We start from the raw sequence: 24974 nt of genomic DNA on the forward strand, positions 1-24974 counted from the left end.
GAAATGTAATTGCAGCAACGTAGCACATCAGTCATGGAAAAGTCTGCATTTTAGAGATATATCTAAACCACTATGTGCGAAGTCACGGGTGGCTAACGGGACAAACAGGTTTGCATGGGGGCGCGGTGTACGTGTGGTCGCTGGTGTCATCGCTCTCTGGTGGTTCGAGGGAAGGGGGATCTGCGACCGCACCCACTAGTCAAACAGTTATCTTACTATATAACTATATAAACGACAATGTATAAATGCAAATATTGGACACTGAAGACAAAGTCACGCCCTGAGTAGGTGAAGTAATTACTGAACAAGAGTAGATGAGCAATGCCACAAAACATCGGCGTGCTGCCACAGCCATGACGCCAAGCTGCTGATGTTTAGCAGCAGTCATGTTCGCTCAGTTTTCTTGTTCACAAACCAAAGACAAACAGTTAACAGAATCCCAAGGCTGAATAACAGGTTACACAACATTCAGACGCAGAGTTCACATATTTTATTTAAACCAAGTGGCGCCGAATCAAATTCAAAAGCACACAGAAAAATACTCGAATTATATAAATTGTGACTACTGCGAGTCCTGTTTTCTGTTTGAACAGAAGTTGGTTAAATGAAACATGATCCAAACAAGACAAGGCCACAATGTCCAACAAGTTTTTGTCCATTCTTCTCCACTACACTGGCACTAATCATACTTCTTCTTCGGTAACTGCCAATGACACATTCCTTTATTACAATAAAAGCATTACATTCCTAGGTGTATAGTGCTGTCCTATGGTTTTATATGGGATTACAAAAACTGCTCCATGTTGCTCGTCTCAAGGCACATATCCGTCACATGCCACTGTTGGTTAAGCAAATCTTAATTTGTTTAAATGTGTGTGAAAGTCTGTATAAAGTCTAATTTGCATCATGAACATTGAAGTACACCCCATTAAAATCCTTAGGGTGGGCTCGCACTTTTAATCCGGAATTTCAAGGAGATTTTCCGACCCTGACTTTCACACATGAGGGGTTGTTATGGAGACAAAATGTGACAGTTTCTCTTTACTTTTTGTGTGATTCCATATATGAAAGGACACTAAACAGTGGTTGTAATGTGATTTCTTTTTTCTTTATGAAGTTATAGCAAAATGGATTACACTCAAATCTGATAAACAGAGAATTCAATGTGAAGACAACCATGACATCCCAACCGCTCGTTACCAATTTTGACAGCAGTACATGCTGTGAGCTTGTTGAGCTTTAGATGAGCTTTTTTGTTTTTCCATAACCTCACACACCAGGTCAAACCGACTCTGTACAGAAAATGTTGGCTCTCACTTGTGACTGTTTTTTATAAAAGCAGAAATAGACGAGCTTTTGATATCCTTTCCTCCTAGATCATTTATTTGTTTTCAAGAGTTCACATGGCCTGCCGGATGTTTTCCAGACTCTTCTCAATGTTGTCAATAACATCCACTGCGGCTTGTGGGATCCTGGTTCCTGGACCAAAGATGGCGCACACGCCGCTCTGGTGCAAGAACTCGTAGTCCTGCGTACACACAGGTGGAACACGGTTTAGAATATTTGTAGCTGGGAGGGAAATCAGCTATGCATCATGCAGGGATAAGATGATGTGCAGTCCCTCTGTGATAACAACTGTTAATTATGCTCAACTACAACTACTATGCTCAACTTGAATTATCCTCGGTGGAAAAGGAATTAAATGTGATTGGCGGAGGAAGATTGAAAGGAACGGGACGACAAGAAATTAGACTGCACAGCATCAAATCAAGGAACCCGATGGGTTTGGTGGTGATAATTACATGAATAAGAGAGGCCCTCGTCACAAGAGATTCTCGTGACAGCAGGAGGACCTATTATTTGTTATCTGTGTGCTTACCACACAATGCGATCTGCGATATGCAGAAGAAGTTCTTGTAAGGGGGCTGTAGGGGAATTGATTTCTGGCTCTGTAGACCAGAAGGTTATTCAACGACACGATGCTGTTTCAGTATCCACCGCCTCTCCAGTGAGAATAACAACACAAGGACCACCATCCACATAAATCACGGTCAGACATCATTACATATTAGGGATGGGCACGAATACTAAATTCCGAGATCGAGGGATCGCATCAATTCCTCCAGGGCCAATCGAGAACGCAACATATCTTTTTTCTGCAGGAATAACGATGCACAGCAATACAGCCTACACAACACGTAATGCTTATTCTCAATCAAAACAATTACAGTTGCCCTTTTCACAACCACAACTCCAAAACATTTTGACTTAACGTTGAACAAACGCTGCAGGCCTGTAAGGGTAAAAAATAAAAAAAAACTGAGGCTCAGTCTTTGACAAAAAAAATGTGGAAACACCTTTTCTGAAAACCTAAAATGAATTCAATTATTGCTCAGGAAAATGCGCATCAACGTGTTCGGGAGAGAGGCGAGAACGCATTCTGTTCATGATCAGTCCGCTGCGGAGAAGTCGGACCACGTCTTCTCCGCCTCCGATGGTGAGGCGAAGTGCTGGTTGTTCACCAATCGAGTTCTTTTGAAGCGAGGATTACTCGGGGAATGGATCACTCACGCCCATCCCTATTAAATATTATGTACACCAACACCAGTTTCTAGCTTGTGTTTTCCAACCTTTGCAATTTTCAAATGCTACAACCAGTTACAGAAACAATTCCACTGTTATTTACTATACTGTCATGAGTTTAGAGGAAACTTTCAACTGGACAACTTTAGACCCACGAAAGTAGAAAATCTCATTGAAAGTGCTGCAGTGTCAGTGCGCAACAGTACCCTCTTCCATCGGAGCGATATTATGAAAACTAGAAACATCCCGTCTGAATCATTAGCGCGCATGCATTTGTTGCCTCTGGATTGAGCTTTCTACATCATCAGGACGTTCCAATCAATAACTCAATGAAAATGCTGCGGCACAACATTGCAATCATTACAACAATCAGCGTGATATTCAAAACTGTTTTATTGCCAACCAACCTGAATCCTGATCTGTTGGAGGGTTCTCACAGTTATAAAGGTTTTTTCCTCCTCCACTGTTTGTTTACCGTGGTAACTGTTGTGTTTCTCTCTATAATATTGTATGGTCTCAACAGTAATCTGTCAATAGCCTTGAGATAATGTATGTTGTGATATGGTGCTATACAAAGTAAACTGCATCCAATTAATTTGCCTCTACATGCACGCTGATATATGAATTGTTACATCTCTATAGTCAGTATGCACACAGTGTCTAGCGTATTTCTTTTTCAACTCCCTAAAAAATTATAGCAACGCTCGTACTGTTGCTATGAACTGCTACAGTAAAAGAGTTTGCTTTGAGGTTTGAAAACGAAAAGTTTGCAGGTTACCTGCGGTGGGATGACGCCCCCACAGATGACGAGGATGTCTGGCCTGTTGAGCTTCCTTAGCTCCTTGATAAGCTCCGGGACCAGGGTCTTGTGTCCCGCGGCGAGTGTGCTTACCCCAACGCAGTGAACGTCTGCATCCACGGCCTGCTGGGCCACCTCGACGGGAGTCTGTACACCAAACACCCCCCAAACTAATATTTTTATTCCACTCATTTATGAATACAGTATATCATGGGCAACATCATTGATACCAAACTTGTGACAGTTGCACTCCCGTGGGATCCATGTTCCAAATCATATTATCACATGAATTAAAAGTCGTGAGTATTTCTGCCCAGCCCAACATGAAACCCAATTCCTCATGTAAAACGAGCTTCCCAAGGTCCTCCTCCTTAGTGAGCGCTGTGTTTAACATTGCCACAGTTTAGCACGAGACTTGCTAAAGCATTCTGTACTGTATTCCGTTATCTACTGACTCATCGCCAGAGGCTGTGCTTAACGCAGAGCCATGTGATCAGCGGTCGAGTCATTCTTATACGTACTGTACACCACACACCAACCAGACGGACACTTACATCTAACATACTACTTTCAGTCATCCTTATGATATTCAGCATCAGAATCAGAATCTCATTTTGTGGTGAACTTTTAAATTCTCACACGAACCAACAAAGACAATTGACAACAATCGGCTGAGGCGGCGCAGGCAGCACACGATCCGCTCCATTCTAATGTAAGACACTGACCTGGAACAGTGGGCCGATGTCCACGTCAAAGCCCAGGTCGGCAAACCCTGTGGCAATGACTTTGGCTCCCCTGTCGTGACCGTCCTGCCCCATCTTTGCCACCAGCAGTCGAGGGTTCCTGCCCTCGTGTGTCTTAAAATCTGAAACTCTAAAAGATTTGAAAGACTGTTTATGCGCCTTGAAACACATCATGACCCTCCAGGTGCGGTGTCTTTTTTTCTCCTTCTTATCTTCTTCTCTACCTGTTGTGAGCCAGGGAGATCTCTTCATGCTCCCCATACTCGCTGCGGTAAGCCCCGCTCACCATCCTGGTGCTGGCCTTGTGCTCGCCAAACACTTTCTTCATGGCGTCAGTAATTTCACCAACGGAGCATCTGTAGAAAGGAGCAGACAGTGTCTTCCTCAATATGTTTGCACATTGCAGTGATAAATTATGCAGCGCAATCATTCCCTAATGACACAAACACAGACTCATTCTGAGACGTCTGGATTCAATAAATTAAATGTTCACGTGTTTGCCTTTTCATTAGAGTTTCACTTAGAGAGTGTTTCATTATCTTTATGCGTATTGCAATTGCTTATTAGTATCAATCAAGTAGCTTGAGTATCATAAATGAAAGGCTGAAATGAAAAGGACTCATTTGTGGTAATATGAAAGTATGCAGCATATTATATTGAGCTGTATTTAAAGGTCTGACAGTCTTAAACTTGCTGTGGGGATTGACATGGCTGTATTGGTAATGTTGAGTAATTCAGCCCATGCTGTGCCAGTGCCTCCCACTCGCTGGACCGTCTGCCCACATACGAAGAACACACACATGATGTTATCGCCTTATGCGTTCTTCACACAGCAATGCACACGGTGCTATTCTCTCAGAGCAGTAGTACAGGAACTACCCCATGTGCTGAGGGGAACTCCTCTGTCGCGTTCTTTCTTGGAGTTGGGGGAGGCGAGTAGAAAACAGTTGTCTGTCCATTGTCTTGGAATCGGGATTGAAACTAAGGTTTTATTTGAAATCACGAAAAAGCAGGCAGGATAAGAAAACAACAGTATAACCTGTACACAACAAGCAAAATTAGGCAATAACTCTGCCAATCATCAGTGTGCATTGGGTTCTTAAAAAAATTGTTTACAAGATTGACTGGTTGTTTAATTGGCTGACACATAACAGCTTCAGCTATGAAGAAATATTGACCACATACTGATAGATGTTCTCCATTGACAGAAGAGCTTTCAAGACAAATACCACAACAACCGCTATAGGGTGAATGTGTGGGAAAGCAAGATCAAAGTAGATATTATAAAGTGGACATTATTTCATATTACTCATTGAAAGAGGCCTTCTGTTATTATAATTCATGAATATAGTGCAGATACCTGCCCCACCCTCAAGGTTCTACGCGGGTTTGCACCTCCCCCACTGAGTCCATTTATATAGGCTATAACTGACTATAAAATCACACCACAAGCCAAATTCAGGGGCACCTCCCTTCTGGACAAGCTGGATGAATTCTATGTCCACTTTGATGCACTTCACATGCCAGGAAGACCAACCCCCCAGTTGATTTGATGTGACCTGTCACACATTCACTGAATGTAAACAAGACTTAGGAGATAATAATGGGCTTTAGGAAGACTAAGGCTGACCACCCACCACAGCACATCAGCAGTTACACCCTGGAGAGGGTCAGCAGCATAACATTCACATCACTGAGGATCTCTCCTGGTCCCTGAACACAATGTTCAAGAGAGCTCAACAGAGTCTTCATTTCCTCAGGAAATTGGCCACATTATCTCGAGGCACTGTCGAGAGCATCCTAACATGCGGCATTACGTCCTGGTATGACAGCTGCTGTGCCTCAGACAGAGAGCCTATGCAGCGTGTGATGAGGACGACTGAAAAGGTAATTGGGGTCTCACCCCAATTACAGGACAGATGCAGAGAGAAAGTCCACAGCATTCCATCTCATGGACTTTTTGATCTCCCGCGACATCAAATCCAAATCAACCAGGTTGTGCAACAGCTTCTTCTCACAGGCCAGAAGGCTGCTAAACGCCTGACACCTTGCACGTTCCTCTGAGCTCTGGTTTTATTGAATATGCTTTGCACATTGTGCACGTTTTATGGCCTCTTTTTTTAAATGGACCGTCTTTTCTAGTCTAATCAACCTTTACAATACAAGTCACATACACCTATTCACACAGACCCATACACTCACACATTAATATGGCGCTTTTATACACTGCGCTTTGACTTTCACATACCATTCAGTGTCTTTTCCCAACACTTCATCAAGCAGACAGGAGGAGCAGGGAATCAAAAAAACGACCTTCTGGTTAGTGGACGAACTGCTCCACCTCCTGAGCCACAGCCGCTGTGGTTTTCATACTTAACTCAGTTATTTAATAGCAATTTTTGAGCGCAGCACTGGTCTTTTTACCATGTTCTTTTTATTTTGTGTTCTGCGTCTGTATTGTATCTTACAGTCATTTAGGATGATAGTATGTTTTCTTCGCACCTCTGGTCTTGAGAAACACAATTGATGTTGGTGGAAACATACCGACAAATACATTCGGTGTCTGAGGCTAAATTCATGCCGACATAAGAGTGATCATTATAATTAAGACATTTTTTAGTGACTGCAGGGGGTCTGACCTGGCTCGAGCAGCTTCCACAGCCAGGGCTAAAAGGTTGCCTTCCCTGGTTCGGGCACACTCTTCGATGGCTTCCAGGCAATTCTTCGCCGCCTCAGGGTCACGACTTTCCCTAACCTAAAGCAAAGGAGACACGAAGAACACAAAGATGAATAACCATGAGCTTGATGACTGAGAAACTGGCATCATCTTGATTTAATTCTGGTCAACAGATATGGCAGTACTGTCATACAGCACAGACACTTCATCGTCTTCAACAACAGCTGAGTTCAAAGTGACATTGCTCGCTTCAAGCGTACACATTATATCCAATACTGGCTGAACAAAGTGTCATTTCTTTCTACCTGTTCTGACAGTTCATCTCCAAATGCAAAAACCAGTTTGTGCCCACTGACCTTTTAACACAGGCAGCGAGCCCGAGATACTACACTGTCCAAGGTCTGCAGGTAGAGTTCACCTGTCAGTTCACATAGTGTGCTGTATGATAGCTGACAGAAGGGTTCCTTCAAATTAACATTGCACACATATACATGTGTCTTGTGCACATAAAGAAAAAAAGGAACATCAGCTGGAGATCGCAAAGCTGCCTGCTTAATTCATTTACAGAGGGGGACCCATCTAAAACAACGCTGCGTCTCCATTGTGGCTCAAAAGGACTAACCTGGATTTAATTTTGCTTAAACGCCACTCATTGACAAATCACATACATACATACACGAGTGCATGCAAGGCAGTGGGGGCCTTAGTTCTAACCTAGTCGTCAATGTAACTTTACAAAAATAAAGTGAAGGTGCCACACGGGCCGACTCCTGGATTCCTGACTGTTTTCCCCTGTCATAAGATGAAGGCAAGAATTATAATTGGGAGGTGTCTGGATAAATAGAGGCGGGCAGCATAGATAAAATGTATGCAAAAATGAACATTTTATCTCAGTGTGTTGTCTTTTCATGCTTTTTTATGGTTTCCTCGACAGTTTCATTGAACAAAAGATTACAGGAAAAAAAGGGGGGGATACTTATCTTTTTGATACCATTGATTTATCTAAATCTTCAAAGAACACCCACCTTTTTCAATTTTTCAATCTGTTTCTGACGCACAATAGTGTTATCTATGGCCAGCACCTCTACACTCTCCTCTTTTTCAAGACGGTACTTGTTCACCCCGACAATGACTTCTGATCCTAAAATGAAAAGGACAAAAAAAGGTATGTAGGGTACAAGAGGAAAAACAACAACAACAACAACAGCAACAACAACAACACTAGTAAATTTCTGGAACGAAAACATGCATTTGTCACAAACCTTTCAAGATCATTATTCAGGGAGCAGAGAGACCGATACAAAGCATGACCGAGTGCTGCACTATCTTAAGTGAAGAGGAAAGCTGAGATTCAACCTGAACGCATCACATAAAGAGATTGAAAAACATTAGACTCAACCGAGCCTCTGACCTTCTCAGTTTACCCCTTCGTCTCCTCTGACGGTATTACATCTCACCAACACATGCAGAGAGTATTGTGTTGCTGACACACACTGAACCTTTCGCGGAAGTTCTCCCCACTGAATATTAACTTGATACACAAAATAACAATAAACATGTGGATCTGAGGAATCTTTACGTAATTAAATGCCTTCCCACTGAGGATCTTCCTTTTTCAATTCTTATGATATTTAATTAAGTTCATGTATAATTATCACTAACTATATATAGTATTATCAATAATTTAAACTCCTAATATGTAAAACATTTGGGTACTGAAAACGAAAAGCAGTCAGGTGGTTTTAATTCTGTGTTCCCAAAGGATCCCAACATATACAGTACAGTATAGTCTCATTATTTAAAAAATTTCAGGCCTATCTGAAGTGGGAAAAAAGAAAAACACTGCGAGCAGCAAAGATGTCACTGCCAGTGTGAATCAGAAAGCAAATGAATAATAATGAGAGCAGGTTTGTCAGAGGATTAGAGAGAAAAGCTCCCCAGTCTCTGAAGGTTCTGCTCTGCTCGATTGCAATCATTTCTGGCATTAAGTGTCTAATGTAAAAGTTAATTTCGAAGGCACACAAAGAAAGTCGCAAATAAACACAGGGTAAACACATCTAAGGTCAACTGGATTCAAGCTGCGATATGATCTTGTGTTAACTGCTTGTGCAATAATTATTTTAAATTCAGTGTTTTGGCCCTCTCAAGGCACATCCGGAGCATGAATCACATAAGTATATCTATACTGTACCAGAGTCAATGCGGGCCTGTCGACGTGCTGCACATTCTTCAATCCGAAGTTTTGGAATGCCCTCTGCCACAGCGCTGGCCATGCCTCCCATCTCTTCAATTTCTTTAATGAACTAAGCAAAGAAAAACACAGGTTGTGAAAGAGTTTCCAATGATGATGGATTACTTCTGTACTTTCTCTTTATTGCATTATGACATACACTTGTAAGTCATAAGACAACATGGTTCTTAAAGATAATTTCAAAAGAAGGATTTCAAAGAGATAATTTAGCCCATAGCAGCGTGGCATAGGAAAGATTAGCAGAGCAGTAAACTATTAATTAAAACCCCCCTCTCATCTGGGTAGGTAGGTAGGTAGGTAGGTTGGTGTAGGTAGCTAGGTGTAAGTAGGTAGGTGTAGTTAGATAGGTAGGTAGGTGTAGGTAGGTAGGTGAGGTAGATAGGTAGGTAGGTGTAGGTAGGTAGGTGAGGTAGATAGGTAGGTAGGTGTAGGTAGGTAGGTGAGGTAGATAGGTAGGTAGGTGTAGGTAGGTAGGTGAGGTAGATAGGTAGGTAGGTGTAGGTAGATAGGTAGGTGAGGTAGATAGGTAGGTAGGTAGGTGTAGGTAGATAGGTAGGTGAGGTAGATAGGTAGGTAGGTAGGTGTAGGTAGATAGGTAGGTGGATGTACTTTATTGATTCGAAACTGGGATGACAAACCTTCAGGGCAGTTTTGTAGACGTCATCCGTCAGAGACTCCATCATGTGCGAGCCCCCCCAGGGATCGGCCACTTTGGGAATGCCTGACTCCTCCTGGATGATGATCTGGGTGTTTCTAGCAATGCGAGCACTCTTCACGGTGGGCAAGCCCAGAGCTTCATCGAACGAGTTGGTGTGGAGTGACTGCGTGCCCCCGAACACAGCTGCCATGCCTTCGATCACCGTTCGAATCACATTGTTGTATGGATCCTAAGGGAGGAGCCATAGTGGAAAACTGTAACTATCGTCCATTCAGTTTACAAATTGGATTTTAATATTTTCTTACTATTCTTATGGTGAATTATTATTTACTTGTTCCGTGAGAGACCAGCCTGAAGTCTGGCAGTGAGTGCGGAGGAGAAGAGACTTTGCATTCTTGGGCTTGAAGCTCTCCTCGATGAGCGTGGCCCACAACCTCCTGCCTGCCCTCAGCTTAGCAATTTCCATGTAGAAATTCATCCCGATACCCCAGAAGAATGAAAGCCTGACAGCACACACAGCACAAGTTTACAAAATAAGAAATGTAATCAGTTATCACAATAGACAGATACATTGCAACTGATAATAATTATGCACAAAAAAATTTAATTCAGGGGTTTCTGTTCACAGAGCTGTTTTGAAGAGGCATCACACAATATAAGGTGAACACACACACACACACACACACACACACACACACATTGCAGTGTAAGTCTCCCAAGAAAAGAAAAAAGATCTAAAAAGCACTTGTTGTCGCATTATGCTTTCTATCAATGCCAGTAACCTAACAACCAAGTGCTGTCACCTCCTAGTTACGTCTATGATAGTGAATAGGTGCTACTACCTCATCCAAGCCTCATACCCTGGACAAGACAAGAATTTCTCATAAACTTCTATACTGACACAATACAGTACATGTGTCACAAGAACAACATGGTTGATAACCTAATCCTTCAACCTTTTACTGTATAGCAGACATTCTTCCCTTTGCTCCGATAACACATTGACAATACACTGAAAGCCCACGACTGTGGCTGGGATGACATCATGGTGACCTATTCAGTCTTTGTGCGAAGCCAGGTGTAAGTGGTTGTGAGTCAAGGAGACATCAGTACAAATGGCTGTAGAGAGAGAGATAATGGTTGCAATGGGCTCTGTGAGAGTTGAGATGGCAGTCTCTGGGGAGAAATTTTTTGCACGGCTGGCCGCTCAATCGTACATGAGGACCTCATGCCCTTCTAGCACTGCAGTTATCCGTGTAATTGAAAAGCCATGAGTGAAAATAGCTTAGGAATACGCGGAGAGGGAAGATAGGACATAATGGAAGGGGAAAATGAAACAAGGTTTGTGAAGCAGAGCAGTCATGTTATTGACATAAGAAAGAAAATAATAATAATCGACTTCAAATGAGAGATGTAGCCAAAGAGAATAAGAAAGAATAGATGAATTGTGGGTAACTCTAAGAATACAATTCACAACTTTAGTAGTAAATGACGGCAACAATGTTGGACGGGTCAACTTTCCAGAATACAACGACTTCACCCAACTTAATCCTAATTTTTCCTTTATATTTCATATTACATGTTTATCTGTATGATGCACTCAGTGGTGACTATCTGCATAAATTAGTACAGCCACTGTTTGATTTGACTAGCAGGCTTTCCATCTGGCTTGCCGGTTCAGTCCGTGAGTCACATCTGCTGGTTCGACAAATAAAGGAGAAGGTATTTGTTTGCTAGTTAAATGGAAAGGGATGTCACATTTGTTGTTACGCATTAGTCAAACATGCACAGTATTTGTAGAATATCAATAAAAACATCACAGCTGTGGCTATGGTAAAGCACATTGGATTTACTCAACAAAGAGTTTGTTTGTTTGTTAACAGGAGTACTCAAAAATGTATGGACAGATTTGCATGAATATTCTATCAAAGATAGGTTTCGGCCAAGGCAACAGGTGATAGGATTTTTGGAAGGGATCCAGGTTCCAGATCTGGATACAGGATTTTTTTTTTAAAGATTCATCACCAATATGTTAACATGTTGTATCTGTGACTTGCTCAGACCGATTTTGTTTGTTGCCGTTTCAATCTAAATTTCTTTCCCTCTGGGATTCACTGACTAATTATTGTTTATTTGGAACTAGGACACACTCATTAGACAAGGTAGTTCATTTTATTCCATATTGTTACTGGTTGGATCAGCACTTACACCATTATGGTTAAATGGACTGTAGTTATATATAGATTTTCTAGTCTTATTGACCAATCAATGTGCTTTACAGTACAAGTCACATTCACCCATTCACACACACATTCATTCCGTGCTGCTATTTACCGCACTTTTCCTGTCACATTCGTACACACTCTTACACTGCCGGAAGAGCCGTCAGAGGCAATTAAGGGTTAAGTGTGTTTCCCAAGGACACTAACAGGCCTCTGTTCATAATTCCTTAATAATCAAAATGACATTATCCAGCCATTGTCATAAGCAACAAATATGTCAATCAGAATATTTCTCCTCCACGTTTAGAGATATATATCTTACAAATTCGTACCTTGGGGCAAACTCGTCGATGGTCAAGCCTGCTTTCAGACCAGTGCGGCAATACTCCAGACCATTAGCGATGGTGTAGGCCACTTCCAGGATGGCGTCGGCTCCAGCCTCCTGAAGATGGTATCCACTGATGGATATTGAGTTGAACTTGGGCATGTGCTGTGAACACGGTTAAGTCCGTAAATCAACAAATATATGATGGAATTGACTTCACTTTATGATAAATGCAGATGAATGCAGATGAACAGGTAACGCCTAGAAGGTGCATACCTTGGAGGTGTAAGCGAAGATGTCCGCAATGGCGTGCATAGAAGGTTCCGGGGGGAAAATATAGGTGTTGCGTACCATAAACTCTTTCAAAATGTCATTTTGAATCGTGCCCGTTAGCTTGGCTTTGGGCACACCCTGCTCCTCTCCGGTCACAATAAACATAGCCAATACAGGGATGACCGCCCCATTCATTGTCATTGAAACAGACATCCTCTCCAGTGGGATTTCGTCAAAAAGCATCTTCATGTCCTCAACTGTATCTATGGCGACTCCGGCCATGCCGACATCTCCGTGGACGCGGGGGTTGTCTGAATCATAACCGCGGTGCGTCGGGAGGTCAAAGGCCACGGAAAGACCCTGCTGTCCCGCTGAAAGCAGAGCGAACCCGAGAAAGAAGATGGATGAGGTGAACGTGTGTTAAATACAGGATCTCTATATTAAAACTCTCTTGTTAAAGTAAAATCTGTTTGGCACAACAAGGTATTCAGCTCCTCATACTGTATACCAGGCTGCGGGGCAGGACAGGTTAAAAAAATAAATAAATAAATACATACAGGATCTGAAAGACAGCGTAGGGAAAACATTTCTGACAACATCAGCAGACATTTGCATGTACATTCCGCTGCCATAACACAATCACTGGAATAGCCTCATATGCTGAAAGGCTTAATATAGGGCTAACTATAAGTCCATAAGAGCTATCAACACAAAAGAAATCTATTTTTAAATAGTTTTTCTATTGCTTACACTCTCTAGGTTCCCAACCATTTTGTCTTGTACCCACCAAAAGGGGTCAGAACATTTTCACAACATATTTGACCTTATCAATTATGGAAAGGGGTCAACATGTGAAATTTTCTCATGAGGGCATAAAGAAAGCTGCCTTGTTCTAGATGTCTGAATTGCAGCTCACCGCTCAAAAATAAATGGCATTTCACTCTGATTACCAGGTGCTTTCATTAGGATTAGCTAGATTCGAATACATATTCGTGTTCAGCCCTCGCAAGCTCGGTGACCTAAAACCTTGCAACTCATCATACAGTTTTCTTGACAAATACAGTATGTGCAAATTTATGTTTATGATCCAGTCTTTCATTAATCTGTTTCATTCAAAGTATAGCCCCTGGGATAATTAGAAATTTGGCTGAAGTGTAATCTAATAAAACACAAATTCTGCCATTGTAGGATAAGAAGATGCACAATAGGTTGTAATCAACAGTGTTTCAGGTAAAAATAAAAATGTACGCAACAATTAAAGAAATATATACCTTTTATGTTATCTTTATAGAACTTGTTGCTCTCCTCCACGGTGCTGAAGCCAGCGTACTGCCTGATAGTCCACGGTCTGGAGGTGTACATGGTGGGATAGGGCCCTCTAGTATAAGGAAACACTCCGGGCAATTCATCACCGCGCTCGGCCGAGTCTGCTCTGGTGTACACGGGCTTGATGTCGATTCCCTCCGGCGTGCGCCAGATCAGATCCTCTGGGTTCTTCCCTTTCAGCTGCTTCTTAGCCAGAGTGGCCCACTCGGGTTGCAGCTCGACCTGGTCCCACCGCGGCGCGGAAGTGTGGACCAGGGAGCGGTGTGTGTGCGCCGAGGCAGAACCAGCTCCAACCAGGTGGCGGGCAGCCAGCGCTGCACATGCCCTCTGTGCGGTCAGCATGCTCTACGGTTGGCTCGGTCAGACGCACATGGGTCACCTGGGGTGGACATGGAGAAGAAGCAGTTTGAAGCGCTATTGCATCTAAACAAAAAACAATGGACTTGAATATGGATCCCAAAAAAAAGCACAGTTGTAAATATGACCATTTCTGAGTCAAGAAGATTTGGCATCAACATAATTCAAGCTGCTTTTCTTTCAGAGAGAAATTGGATTTTCAGTGTTGGTTCCCGGCTCGTTGACAATATCTACTGTTCATTCAGGTGGATCATTACTGCACCGTCCGACCACGACCTGCTGCAGCCACAGGGCGAGGTAGAGGTCGACCCCAACGGGAATCAGCCCTTGACAACACATGACGGAAAACAAGTGACAGCTGCCGCCATTGGCAGCGGCGGTGCATTGACGAACCCCCCAGTGTTGAACATGAAGTGAGCACATCTCGCACAAGTTCCACTTCACAGCTGAGAAGTTGACCGGACCACATGCTACCGACATTGCGGTGGTTCGACTAGCTAACCAACACAACAACTGCGACACATTTCTTTCGTCTTCTTTACACCACACAGAGGGTTGATTGGAGCACTTACTATTCCAAATGAATGGTACAAAGTAAAAACGCACAACTTAATTGTGGAAAAACGACACTAAGCTACGTCAACTGGCTAGCTGCTAGGCGCTTGTTAGCTAACAGCTGCATTAGCAGGAGGAACCGGAACAATGGCCATCGATGTGGTACGTGCTGCAGCCGCGTATCTTTCACGACACACCCCACTTTTTAAATATGTTCCGATCGTTTTCTGACCTTGTCGTCTGTTGTGCTCCTGCAGGCTGACAAAAGGCGTGTGTGCGTCCGTTCAATGACGTTTCATAACACTAGTAGTCGGCCAATCGCTACGCTGCAGTCAAAGGAATGCACTTCGACCTACGACACCGGAAGTAGATGTGAAAAACAAAGATTGTTGAATTTCGTAGAGATAAGGAGTGCTCACTTGTGTTCGTTAATTAAATACCGTATTTCATTAACGTGCAATGATGTAAATGCATGCCATTCACCTTGTAGGGAACGTACATTATATTGCAGGCATCTGCTATCATAAGTTCCATTATTAGCAGGTAGCATTAGGGAATTCACACTCAAGTCAGAGTTCACTCGGCTGGTGTGCACGTATAAAGTCCGCCAGTAGGAGGCGATATTCCTGCAGAAGCTCCTGTCAAACATACTGAGCCTCCTTGGGCATTCCGTCTATTATCAATCAATCACAAATAACAGACAGGACGCAGACTTCTCAACACAGTACATGCCATTTTTATTTCAAGAGTTGGTCGATAAACTGTCACGGCAGTAGCAGTGGCTGTTACAGTGTTCGGCACAGTATTGGATTGGGTTACGATTTGACAGGGTACAATTGCAGTATTTGTTTGAGGGATATAAAATATACTAAACACGGCCACATCATTCAGGGCATTAAGCGGGACAGACCTTAACCAAAGTGGCAATGCAGACAGCAGTAAATAATGCCCAGTTAAAATACAGTGCAGAGGTATTGTACTTAGAACACGGGTAACCCTCCTCTGCCGCTGAAACTGTAAGGCAGTATGTTTCGATTTGCAATGAAGTGCGGCTTTTTTTCGTCAACCGACTGGTTTCCTCTTGGTTCAACAAAATGTACAACTTCGAATGACAATAAACAAACAAAAAAGCATCTCTAACAAACTGACAAACCAAAGTGTGGTGTGTTGGAAGTCATACATGGTTTGAACATTTCCTTGCAGTCTTTATTATGACATGATGGCAAAAAAGCAGCAGTAAAAACGTTTAAATATTGAACTGAAGAGGACTGTAGAAATCATAGATAGAGCGGGTGGATGGTGGGAGGCAGCGCCCTGTGGAAACAGGTTGTGGCGGATGCAAACTCTGTGAAACCCAACGTATCACTCCAGCTTGAGCAGTTCCACGTCGAATATAAGTGTGGCGTTGGGGGGGATGACTCCGGGGTGGCCCGTCGCTCCGTAAGCCATATCTGGTGTGCAAGTGATTTTAGCCCTCTGACCCAGGCTCATCTGGAGAGCAGGAGAGAAAAACGAAAAACAAAACTAAGTATACTGCTGATGCGCTGTTATAAAGACTCGACACACACACATATACACACACACACACACACACACACACACACAAACACATTGTGACTTGCCATCGTGGGAAATGCTTAGTTAGGCGTCTTACTGATAACATTAACAATGCCTCCCAACTATTCGAGTGGCCTGATGAATGTGTAATGTATTGTAATTTATTTATTTACATGTGCTTTTTTAGACTTATGTTAAAAAAAAGAAGAAGATCTTTCTTATTAGCCCAAGGAGTTTGGTGACCTCACTAATTCATTGCATGACTTCACTCAGCTTCAGGCCGCACAGTGGTCTTAAATAGCCTGCTTAACAACTCAGATCTCATCTGTGAGTGTGCAGGGTCTTGACAAAACTAACTGGTGGCCAATCACAACACAGCTCTGTTACTTATTGACAAAAGCAATATATGGCACAGAATATTCGATACATAGTTTCCTAGTTTTGAGGAGACAACTTTCAGCAGAGACTTGGCACATCACACTTAACGCTGTCTATACAACTATACAATTGCAATTAAATTTTAGGCAAAGGCTGTTTCAGTAGTACTACTGGTGTGTTCAAGGTCTCACAGCAAAACATTTGAGACTTGGTTGCCAAGCAACATTGCATTTACTTTTCCAAATGTATTCCTGTAAGACATTTAAACTAAAACGGTGCACAACAAGTGAGTGCTGATTCTGTGAAACCGTTTTGTAGTTTGTAACTGTGCATGTGCAACCTGTGAAAATTACACCAGGTCTTTGGTTCTCGTTGATCCCTCAGTTTTGAAAAGTTAGATTTCACTGTGACAAACAAATAAGATGCTTGTCGTTGATGGGCATGAGTCTGAGAACAGGGGGCCCATAAAATTGGTACAGCTAGCATCTGTAAGTTCCATCACTGTAATGTAAATAAAACGGATGCCAATTCAGTAAAGAGACTTTCCCGCTTTTTGGCATTGGCTACTGCAACCATTCGCTTCTGTTGTAGATCTATCCAGCTACAACAAATCTTGTAATTGGTACTTGTAGTGTGTTCAGCTGTGTGGTTTGTGCATCCTCCCATTCCAAACTATATTATGCGACAAGGCTAAGTGTGAGAGAAGCACTGCCTTAGCTTTTACCCTCTTACCTGTGCTACTCCTTCCTCCCAGCCCTTAATGACCTCCATGCGTCCAATCTTGAACTTGAATGGCTTGTTCCTGTCTCGAGAGGAGTCAAACTTTTTCCCATTCTGCAGCATACCTGCCAGAGAGAAATGACACCAACAAAATTTAGAGAGTGGAGAAGCATTCGGTAAATATTAGTTTTAGTGATGTGCTTTTTATGGCTGTTTCTCTGCAATATTACCTTCTCTTATGACTAGTAGTACTGTCCCTAGCCTTAACTCATTGTCCACACTGTGTGATTCATTTTCAATGCACGCCCTTCCTTCAGTTGCTAATGTTTTGGAACGACGCACTAAGAGATTAAAAGAATAAAGCGGCTCCAGTCATGAGGCATTATTGTGGCGGGGGTTTTTCTTATCAGGATCTTGGGCCTGTTTCAATTACCCAAAATGTACAAAGGGAATGTGAATCAGTAAGCAATGGCCTGGTTCAGTGGATTATTTTTAAAGTTAACTAGGCCACTGCTCGCCTGTATCTAGACCACAGGGAGAAAGGGGGTAACAAAGGCGGCGCAGCGCAGCACTGCGCTCCTTCAGAACACTAACCAGCCATTCAGGCATGACAATAACACCATTAAACACTATTAAAGGCATGGAAACACTGGCACCACTTCATTAGTGATTTTGAAAAGGCCCTTCCCCTTTGCCACCTTCGATGCTCGGTTAATCTGATGACTTGTGTGAACAGTCTGATCCTTTTTACAGCCGAGACAAACAACTCCCCGGCGATGTGGACTTCCGCAGCTTGCTGCTTTCAGAGCTTGTACAACAAGCAACTTCTTAAATTCCGGGGATTTTATCTGTGGTGCTCATGTGAGATACAGTGCTCGTCGAGCAGGGCATGTTGAATGACTTAAGAAAAGCTTGGCTCCTCAAAAAAAACCCTCCACTGTGGCCACACGGAGAAATAAAGGTTGGTATTTTGCAACTTATGTTATACACACAGCGCACTAACAAACAAAGATGATTAACAAAGCCATCATCATATGATTTGTGAATTTCATTTGTTATACCGTGTCAATATCATACACTACACTAGCTTCCTAGTGAAAATATACATGCCCTGCATTAGCCAAAGACAATATCATTACATAATCTGTGATACATATTTATACCCTGATTGACGCATGTCTTGTCAAAATGGACAAATATTCACAACATCTACGGCCATTTTAGAGGTCGCCCTATGACAGTCCTTTGATTGATTGTTCTCTGTAGTAATATAACAAGTGTAAATACTTGGCATTTAGAGTTGCGTGTTAACTGAAGTTTAGTAACGTTGTCTTGCTCATCTAGTCATATGAATGTTGGTACTGTACACCTTCTCCACTTTCATTCCCCGCTAAACTTAGTAGGTCTAACATTTCCAAGAATCACAGTAGGCCAGATATCAGTGGGCTGGGCCTGGTCCAACCACAGAGTCATCAAGTACAACTGCCACGGGGCGTTTCGAGCGGCGCGGAGGCAACACTTGCGTCAACTGCGGGGAAAAGAGGGCTCAGTTTCTGGCTGCGGGGTCTGCAACTTGCAAGGAAACACTGATTGGCAATTTTCACGAGTGCGGAGTCTGTGACGGATCACATCTTAGGCATCGCACTGAGTGAGCCCTGTGGGCGGGGCGGGGTGTCTGTTGAGGGGCTGCTGACGTAGGAGGGATATTGTACACCTACTGTACGCACTTTACATGCTTTTGGTCAGGAGATTCTCACTGTTACATAAACCAGGGGAGCCAACAACTCCATCTGGTCTGGAGTGGGCCACCGTCGACCAGCAGAGGGGTAAACACCAACCCAGACTGTGGTACACAATAGCAACTGGCCAAAATCAGTTAGACGAAAACCAGGAGATGAAACGATAAGGAAGAAAAACTCCACCTGCTCCCCATTTCCAGTTGAAAAAATCATAGCAGTATTATCCTGAAGAGAGACAAATATCTATCTCATGCACAATATAGTGCCTTCGTAAACAAAGAGAGGCTAAATGTTTCACTCTCGACAGTCAGCCTTTATCTTACAGGAAAGAAAAGACATGTAAACTGCTCCTAAACCCCATTTCATTCGTATCACTGCTGCGTTATCACAAAGCAGGACCCTTCCCTTCCTGAGGCCGGCTCCCAGACTCCCCCCTCCACATGACGGGCCTGCTCTTGGTAGCGCTCTGGCCAAATTTGCAAAAAGCTGTCGCGCATAGGGGTGGGGTTATTTTTACTCAGCTTACTGTATCCTGTCTCAGCCCCCGTCTAGGACGGCTGCCAGCGCGACAACCCCCCTTGGCCCGAGTGTGGATGAAATGGGATGCGTGTAAAGCTATCTGTCTGCGACAGGCGTGTACGCGACGCCTCGCTTCACAGCTGCGAGAATGCACTTCGCCGTACGCTGTATTTTCAGCAAAAAAAATCAAAAGCAAATGTGTTGCTACAGAGCAGGGCTGGCCTCCTCCCCAGCGGTGGCTTCCTCGAAACAAGCCGATTGTGAAAAAGATACGCGGTGTCCTGGTTCTTCAGCGGACCAGCAGGGTTTGCTGGATAATTATTCATGTGCGACAGGGACACAGCCACAGTTCGCCTCATATTCCTGTCCCATCTTCTCTCTCGACACTCTATCAGAATACAGGCCTCAAAACACCTGTCAAACACACACAACCCAATGCTGCATGTTCCCTCTCTGGGTGCCCCCAATGAAGATAGGTCTACAATAAATGTATATCCATACTTTATGTCCATTCCAATTCTATGTACTGGATGCCATCATTCATCAAGAGCTTGAGTTAATTTGAGGATTTTTCTTGTTCCTAATTTAGAGGCTGCATGTTTCTGACTTTCTTGAACGCCAAGATTCGGGGGACAGAACACTCCCCCGTGGCATTCAATGGCAACATTCTCCCTGGGAGGGCGGGTTTGGCATCTCCTGACATACAACCTGGTGTTTCAGCCCGTCTATTCTGGTGTCACAGTCCAAGAGCCATTAGGGCTCAACTTCCGCACGTTTTCATGGCGTAGTCTTGAGCTCAAACATGGTAAGGAATGACGTCCACGTTTAGGCATGACGTCACATCCAGCGAGTCCGTCCGCTCCTAAAGCTCGTGCTCCTGTAGACTGGACTGCTCATCATCACAGCCTTGTGTCAGACTTCATTGATCAGGGAAAGTCACGTGCTGCTGCTGTTTTCTTCCTATTGACTAATGTCAGGTCTGCTTCCAATTTTTTTTTTCAGCTTATGGTTGCAGGATTCCTGACTCAGCCGGGCTAAAAAATGGAACATTAAAGTACCTATAGTACGCTTTTAACAGCTCTTCTCTGTGATCTGCCCCCGAATCAGGCTATTCACCATTAGCTTTTCAACCTGTGGGATGGTCATATATATCTGTAACTGACTGGAATGGACAGCTAATGTGTGTGCATGAGTGAAGGCATGGGCCTGTGAAAGATAATCCAAGAGTAAAATAGATAACACATCTCGGGCCAATTTTGAACCACACCAGCCTGCTCGTCTGTCTGTGCTCCGAGATGCCATGCTGATAGAGCTGCCGCTCCATTAACACAGTCTCAGACACGCACAAAAGAAACAGGAAAGACTGAGGCAGCTTTTTGAATCATGTCATCCTGCCACTTTCATGGCACCAGGGCTCTTTTACCTTCCTTGTTGCAAGTGACCGCTCGGCTAATTTGGGCGACCATAACTCTCATCAGAGTCAGAGGAGGTTCACGCACATATCTGTGTGTCGGTGTGCTCCGGCATCTGTGTGTCTACATGTTTAAAATCCCAGAGGATCAAAAAGGCATCGCAGTGGGGGAGTGCCAGAGCGTTTCTGTGATAGTGAGCGTCTCAAATCCCAGTTAGTAACGGGAAATCACTCCCCCCTCATTGTTTATCTCTGTTATATGGAAAAATAATATCAGGGTAGAGTGGAGGGTGCAGGCTGTGCAGCCAGCTGGACAACTTGGACAGGCCTATATCCCAAACCTAAAGCTCACCTCCATTACAAGTGCTATCCCTTTATTAGATCTTCAACAAATCTTGTATTTGCGCGTTTAAATAAAACCAATGTGAGTTAGTCAGCATGTTTACTACAGCGTACTGACCTGACCAGCAAATAATCGTTTGACTGCGATACAAATTCCTGGCTGCCTAATCCACGTTAGCTGACCATTCAAGTTCAAGGAGAACAATCAAAATTTAAATAATAAAGGGATTCCATTTGTATCCCATGATAAATTTTTTCCCTTTTGGAGATTATCAACACAAAAAGGTTTAAGGGGGAAAAGTTCAAATCCTCTTCTTCCTCGACTCCACTTAGTTATCTAACAGCTGAATGTCCTCTTCAGTTACACTAGATGGAACAACATCAAAATGAACTAACGGTGTGACTTGTTTACACGTACATACACGCTCAACAGAGAGCCTCATGTCGTAGCACAAATATTATCTAATGTTAAGCACGACTAATACCCGGACATGTCTCACACACTATTATTTTCACATGGTGTGCAGCTGCAGCCTTAAATACCACAACATTTTTTTCGGTCTACCCGCTGCAGACTCATTTCCCCTACTGAACACAATAACATATTTGTAGCTCTGTTTGTGTTCGGCTGGCAAGGTCCCTGCTTTGGCCTGACTCTGTATTTTTGCGAGCCACCGCTGCCAAAATACCAGGAGCTTATGGATAAATCCATAAATATATGGAGTCAAAAGGGAAAAGAAGAAAAGAAAAAGGTAGAGAGATGGGGAGGATTTGAATGAATGAGTCTAAATAATCACAGAGGTCATTAGCAGGCTCTAGCCCATCATGGCGTTAACAGATCTTGTAATCAGGAGACGACTAGGGGATGTGATAGTTACGGAAAACAGCAGCGGATGGTGTGATCGTGACAACGGAGAACAGGGAATACAGACAGAAGAACAATAAAAAGTGTATCCAAAAATATGTATATATATATATATATATATATATATATGCCAGGCAAAGACAACCAAACCCTTGCTCTGCATGACCCCAGTGAAGAGCTCCACAGAGAAACTTCCCCATACTCCATTTCCAATTATAGCAGTCGGCAAAATCTGATTATTTTCCACAGTCCCACCCTCCCAAAAGAGTTGAACAATACAACACACTAGTGTTGGCCGGTATCTTCCTGACTTACATCACATTCAAGCTGGTTAAACAGAGCTGCAACTATGTATGAAACTAAGCATAGCCCGACTGATATGGATTTTTAAGGGGGCCGATATCGTAATTGGGAATACAAGGAATTCCCCACTGTCAGGAACAAGTAAGAACTGGCAATTGACAATAAACGCACGCACGCACACACACACTCTTACACATAACAACAATACCCAGAACCAATGCCAAGAAGTGGGGCAATAACTTTCACAACCATGTAATAACCTTTTGATACACAGACAGACTGATGACACGTGAATGAGGCCTTGTTTACTTTCTGTCTGACCTACTTGTCTGGTCTGCCAACCCAGGGGGCACAAAATAACCCACATTTATTTCCCAAATGTCTCAGCGGCTCTCCACCACATCTCAAAATAGGGCAATCTGACGAGAGACAAACAGGAAAAACGAAAATAGTGGTTCTTTATGTGCGTGTGTGTGTGTGTGTGTGTGTGTGTGTGTGTGTGTGTGTGAGTTACAACAGTTGCAACAGTCTCTGAAATGACACAGACAAGCGTGAGACACAAAAATGCGGCTTCAAAACAGAGGGCGAAATTAATGTTATCTGGGTGTGGTGCCGGCCTCCTCCATATCTTTGAAACTGTGGGCGACACACCGGTGCACACACGTCTGGCAGGCAGCGCGCACGCTTGTGAGAGCGGAGCAGCAAAGTGGAGCCGTGTTCCAGATATTGACCCCAACAAAACAAAAAAAACGACAAAAACACACAAGCAGACGGGGACACATTTCCTCCGTCGACATGGAGACGGGAAAGACATCTGGTTTACAAAAGCAAAAGAAAGAGTCAGTTACCTATGTAATGGACAACACATGTCTGGCCCTTCTTTGGAAAGGTTCTTCCTGTTGGGGAGAGAAAAACAAGTGTTACTGTGCGTCCGTGCACACCACGGGGCTGTCAGGCTTTAATCCTCCACATGAACAATGCCTGGGGGTGATGTCTGGTGAGCTGCTCCCCGACAGGAATGCCATACCCTCCTCCTGCCTGCCCTGCAGACATACCGGAGTCAGCTGTGCTCCTGTCGGTCTAATCAGTTGTGGGGCCCAAAAAGTGATCGCCCGCCAGAAATTGAATTTTATCTGGGTCAAACTCTCATAACGGGCACATGTACACAACTTTATGTCCGTAGTAATATCACAGATATGTCTTTGTGAAACCTTAACGTTTCTTGTGACCGAATAGTCCCAATTGTGGCCGCAAGTGTTATGCCGTTTATATAGTCATCAGGAAATACGATCCTATTGTTTTTAAGGTTTGTGTGCGTTTGTATGTCGAATATTACCACACTGTAATTCACATGATGATATATGGTAATGGGTTGTGTATAAGATAAAGAAACGATTGCAATTCTAACTTATATACCTTATATATAACTTATAACTGCATTGTTTTACCCGCTCTGTCTGTAGATTATCAGCCATGCATTTTTTCCACCAGTTGAAATACCTTTAAATGGGCCATACAACCCATGAAACACAGTATATTACATATCATCTGCCAAAACGGACGGAAATCACTTTCTGGCACCACACCGTCTCTAACTCTGGCCTGGGTCCTTCTTTTTACCCGGGTTAGGGGCAATGAAATGAAATAATGATAAAAAAAAATAATACAGGTTATTAATGCATTTTGTAAGAGAGACATAAACATTGGAGAAGCCTATAGGTCTGCATGACCTCACCCCCGGAACCCATTCTCAAATTAAAAGGAGACTTTGCACGTTCAGCTTGCAGAAATTCGGGCTTTGCGCATCTTCCCGCTTTGCACCCCGGACGCTGCTGTTAGTTGCGGGACATCCATTGAGCAAATCGAGCTCAACTTGACCGCACCGCCGAAACTTGACGCTTTCTCTTCTAGATCGGCTTCAATACTGCAATACAAGATTCGAACGACATTCCGGGGGAGTACCGAGTACCGAGCCCCGACGCCGCCGCCGCCGCCGCCGCGTCGAAGCGCTCCCACAAGCGGATCGAAAGACAACTCACCGTCGCCGGGAGATATGGTCTCGACCTCCACGCCCATGATTGTGCTTCTTCAAAGTACCAGCCTGACGACAAGGAGAAAGCCCCTCTCGACCACCAGCGGGACCCGTTCTGCGGCGACAAGTCGGGCTGTGTCGGCGGTAACCATGCACTCCCCGAGCACCACCACCGACCCGTAGCAGCGGCCAGACGCGATGACAGGCAGCCAAGATAGTTTCTGGTTCGCGGCGAGGGGCGGAGTCGAGATCTGCGACTGCGCTACGTTACGCACGTTACGTCGTCAGCCTGCTCAAAAGTCCTTGCGCCACACGGCGGACGTAGCTCCTTCCGAGCGA

At 43.7% G+C, this 24974-nt stretch overlaps 2 protein-coding genes across 3 annotated transcripts; both read right to left on the reverse strand.

Annotated features, from left to right (window-relative positions):
• Nucleotides 1-475: 475 nt before the first annotated feature.
• mmut (methylmalonyl CoA mutase) lies at nucleotides 476-15130 on the reverse strand. 2 transcript variants are annotated; one of them, XM_035617751.2, is made up of 13 exons: nucleotides 15002-15130; nucleotides 13803-14236; nucleotides 12535-12902; nucleotides 12266-12423; nucleotides 10043-10214; nucleotides 9692-9940; nucleotides 8994-9105; nucleotides 7828-7943; nucleotides 6765-6880; nucleotides 4350-4481; nucleotides 4108-4255; nucleotides 3362-3529; nucleotides 476-1528 (listed from the first exon to the last, which is right to left on the reverse strand). In XM_035617751.2, exons 2-13 carry the CDS (start codon nucleotides 14197-14199, stop codon nucleotides 1400-1402), a joined length of 2265 nt encoding a protein of 754 aa, XP_035473644.2. In that variant the 5' UTR covers nucleotides 14200-14236; nucleotides 15002-15130; the 3' UTR covers nucleotides 476-1399. The 2 variants fall into 2 exon arrangements, with proteins under 2 accessions (XP_035473644.2, XP_035473645.2); XM_035617752.2 differs by lacking the exon at nucleotides 15002-15130 and adding an exon at nucleotides 14787-14968.
• A 352-nt stretch (nucleotides 15131-15482) lies between these two features.
• Nucleotides 15483-24835, reverse strand: fkbp1b (FKBP prolyl isomerase 1B). Its single transcript, XM_035617760.2, has 4 exons — nucleotides 24643-24835; nucleotides 23452-23499; nucleotides 17437-17549; nucleotides 15483-16260 (listed from the first exon to the last, which is right to left on the reverse strand). The coding sequence occupies exons 1-4, from the start codon at nucleotides 24677-24679 to the stop codon at nucleotides 16132-16134; spliced, it is 327 nt and encodes a 108-aa protein (XP_035473653.1). The 5' UTR covers nucleotides 24680-24835; the 3' UTR covers nucleotides 15483-16131.
• Nucleotides 24836-24974: the final 139 nt, after the last annotated feature.

The sequence above is a fragment of the Scophthalmus maximus genome, chromosome 18, assembly GCF_022379125.1.
Source record: "Scophthalmus maximus strain ysfricsl-2021 chromosome 18, ASM2237912v1, whole genome shotgun sequence".
NCBI classification, from domain to species: Eukaryota; Metazoa; Chordata; class Actinopteri; order Pleuronectiformes; family Scophthalmidae; genus Scophthalmus; species Scophthalmus maximus.

What these genes read in the sequence shown, in the direction of transcription:
- mmut (XM_035617751.2), bottom strand. Translation starts at nt 14,199, where the DNA reads ATGCTGACCGCACAGAGGGCATGTGCAGCGCTGGCTGCCCGCCACCTG. An exon ending in TCTACAAAACTGCCCTGAAG is followed by an intron (nt 9,106 to 9,691) that starts GTTTGTCATCCC and finishes TTCTTTGCTTAG; the next exon opens with TTCATTAAAGAAATTGAAGA. An exon ending in AGATTGAAAAATTGAAAAAG is followed by an intron (nt 6,881 to 7,827) that starts GTGGGTGTTCTT and finishes CCTTTGCTTTAG; the next exon opens with GTTAGGGAAAGTCGTGACCC.
- fkbp1b (XM_035617760.2), bottom strand. Translation starts at nt 24,679, where the DNA reads ATGGGCGTGGAGGTCGAGACCATATCTCCCGGCGACG. An exon ending in GACCATATCTCCCGGCGACG is followed by an intron (nt 23,500 to 24,642) that starts GTGAGTTGTCTT and finishes TCTCCCCAACAG; the next exon opens with GAAGAACCTTTCCAAAGAAG. An exon ending in ATGTGTTGTCCATTACATAG is followed by an intron (nt 17,550 to 23,451) that starts GTAACTGACTCT and finishes TCTCTCTGGCAG; the next exon opens with GTATGCTGCAGAATGGGAAA.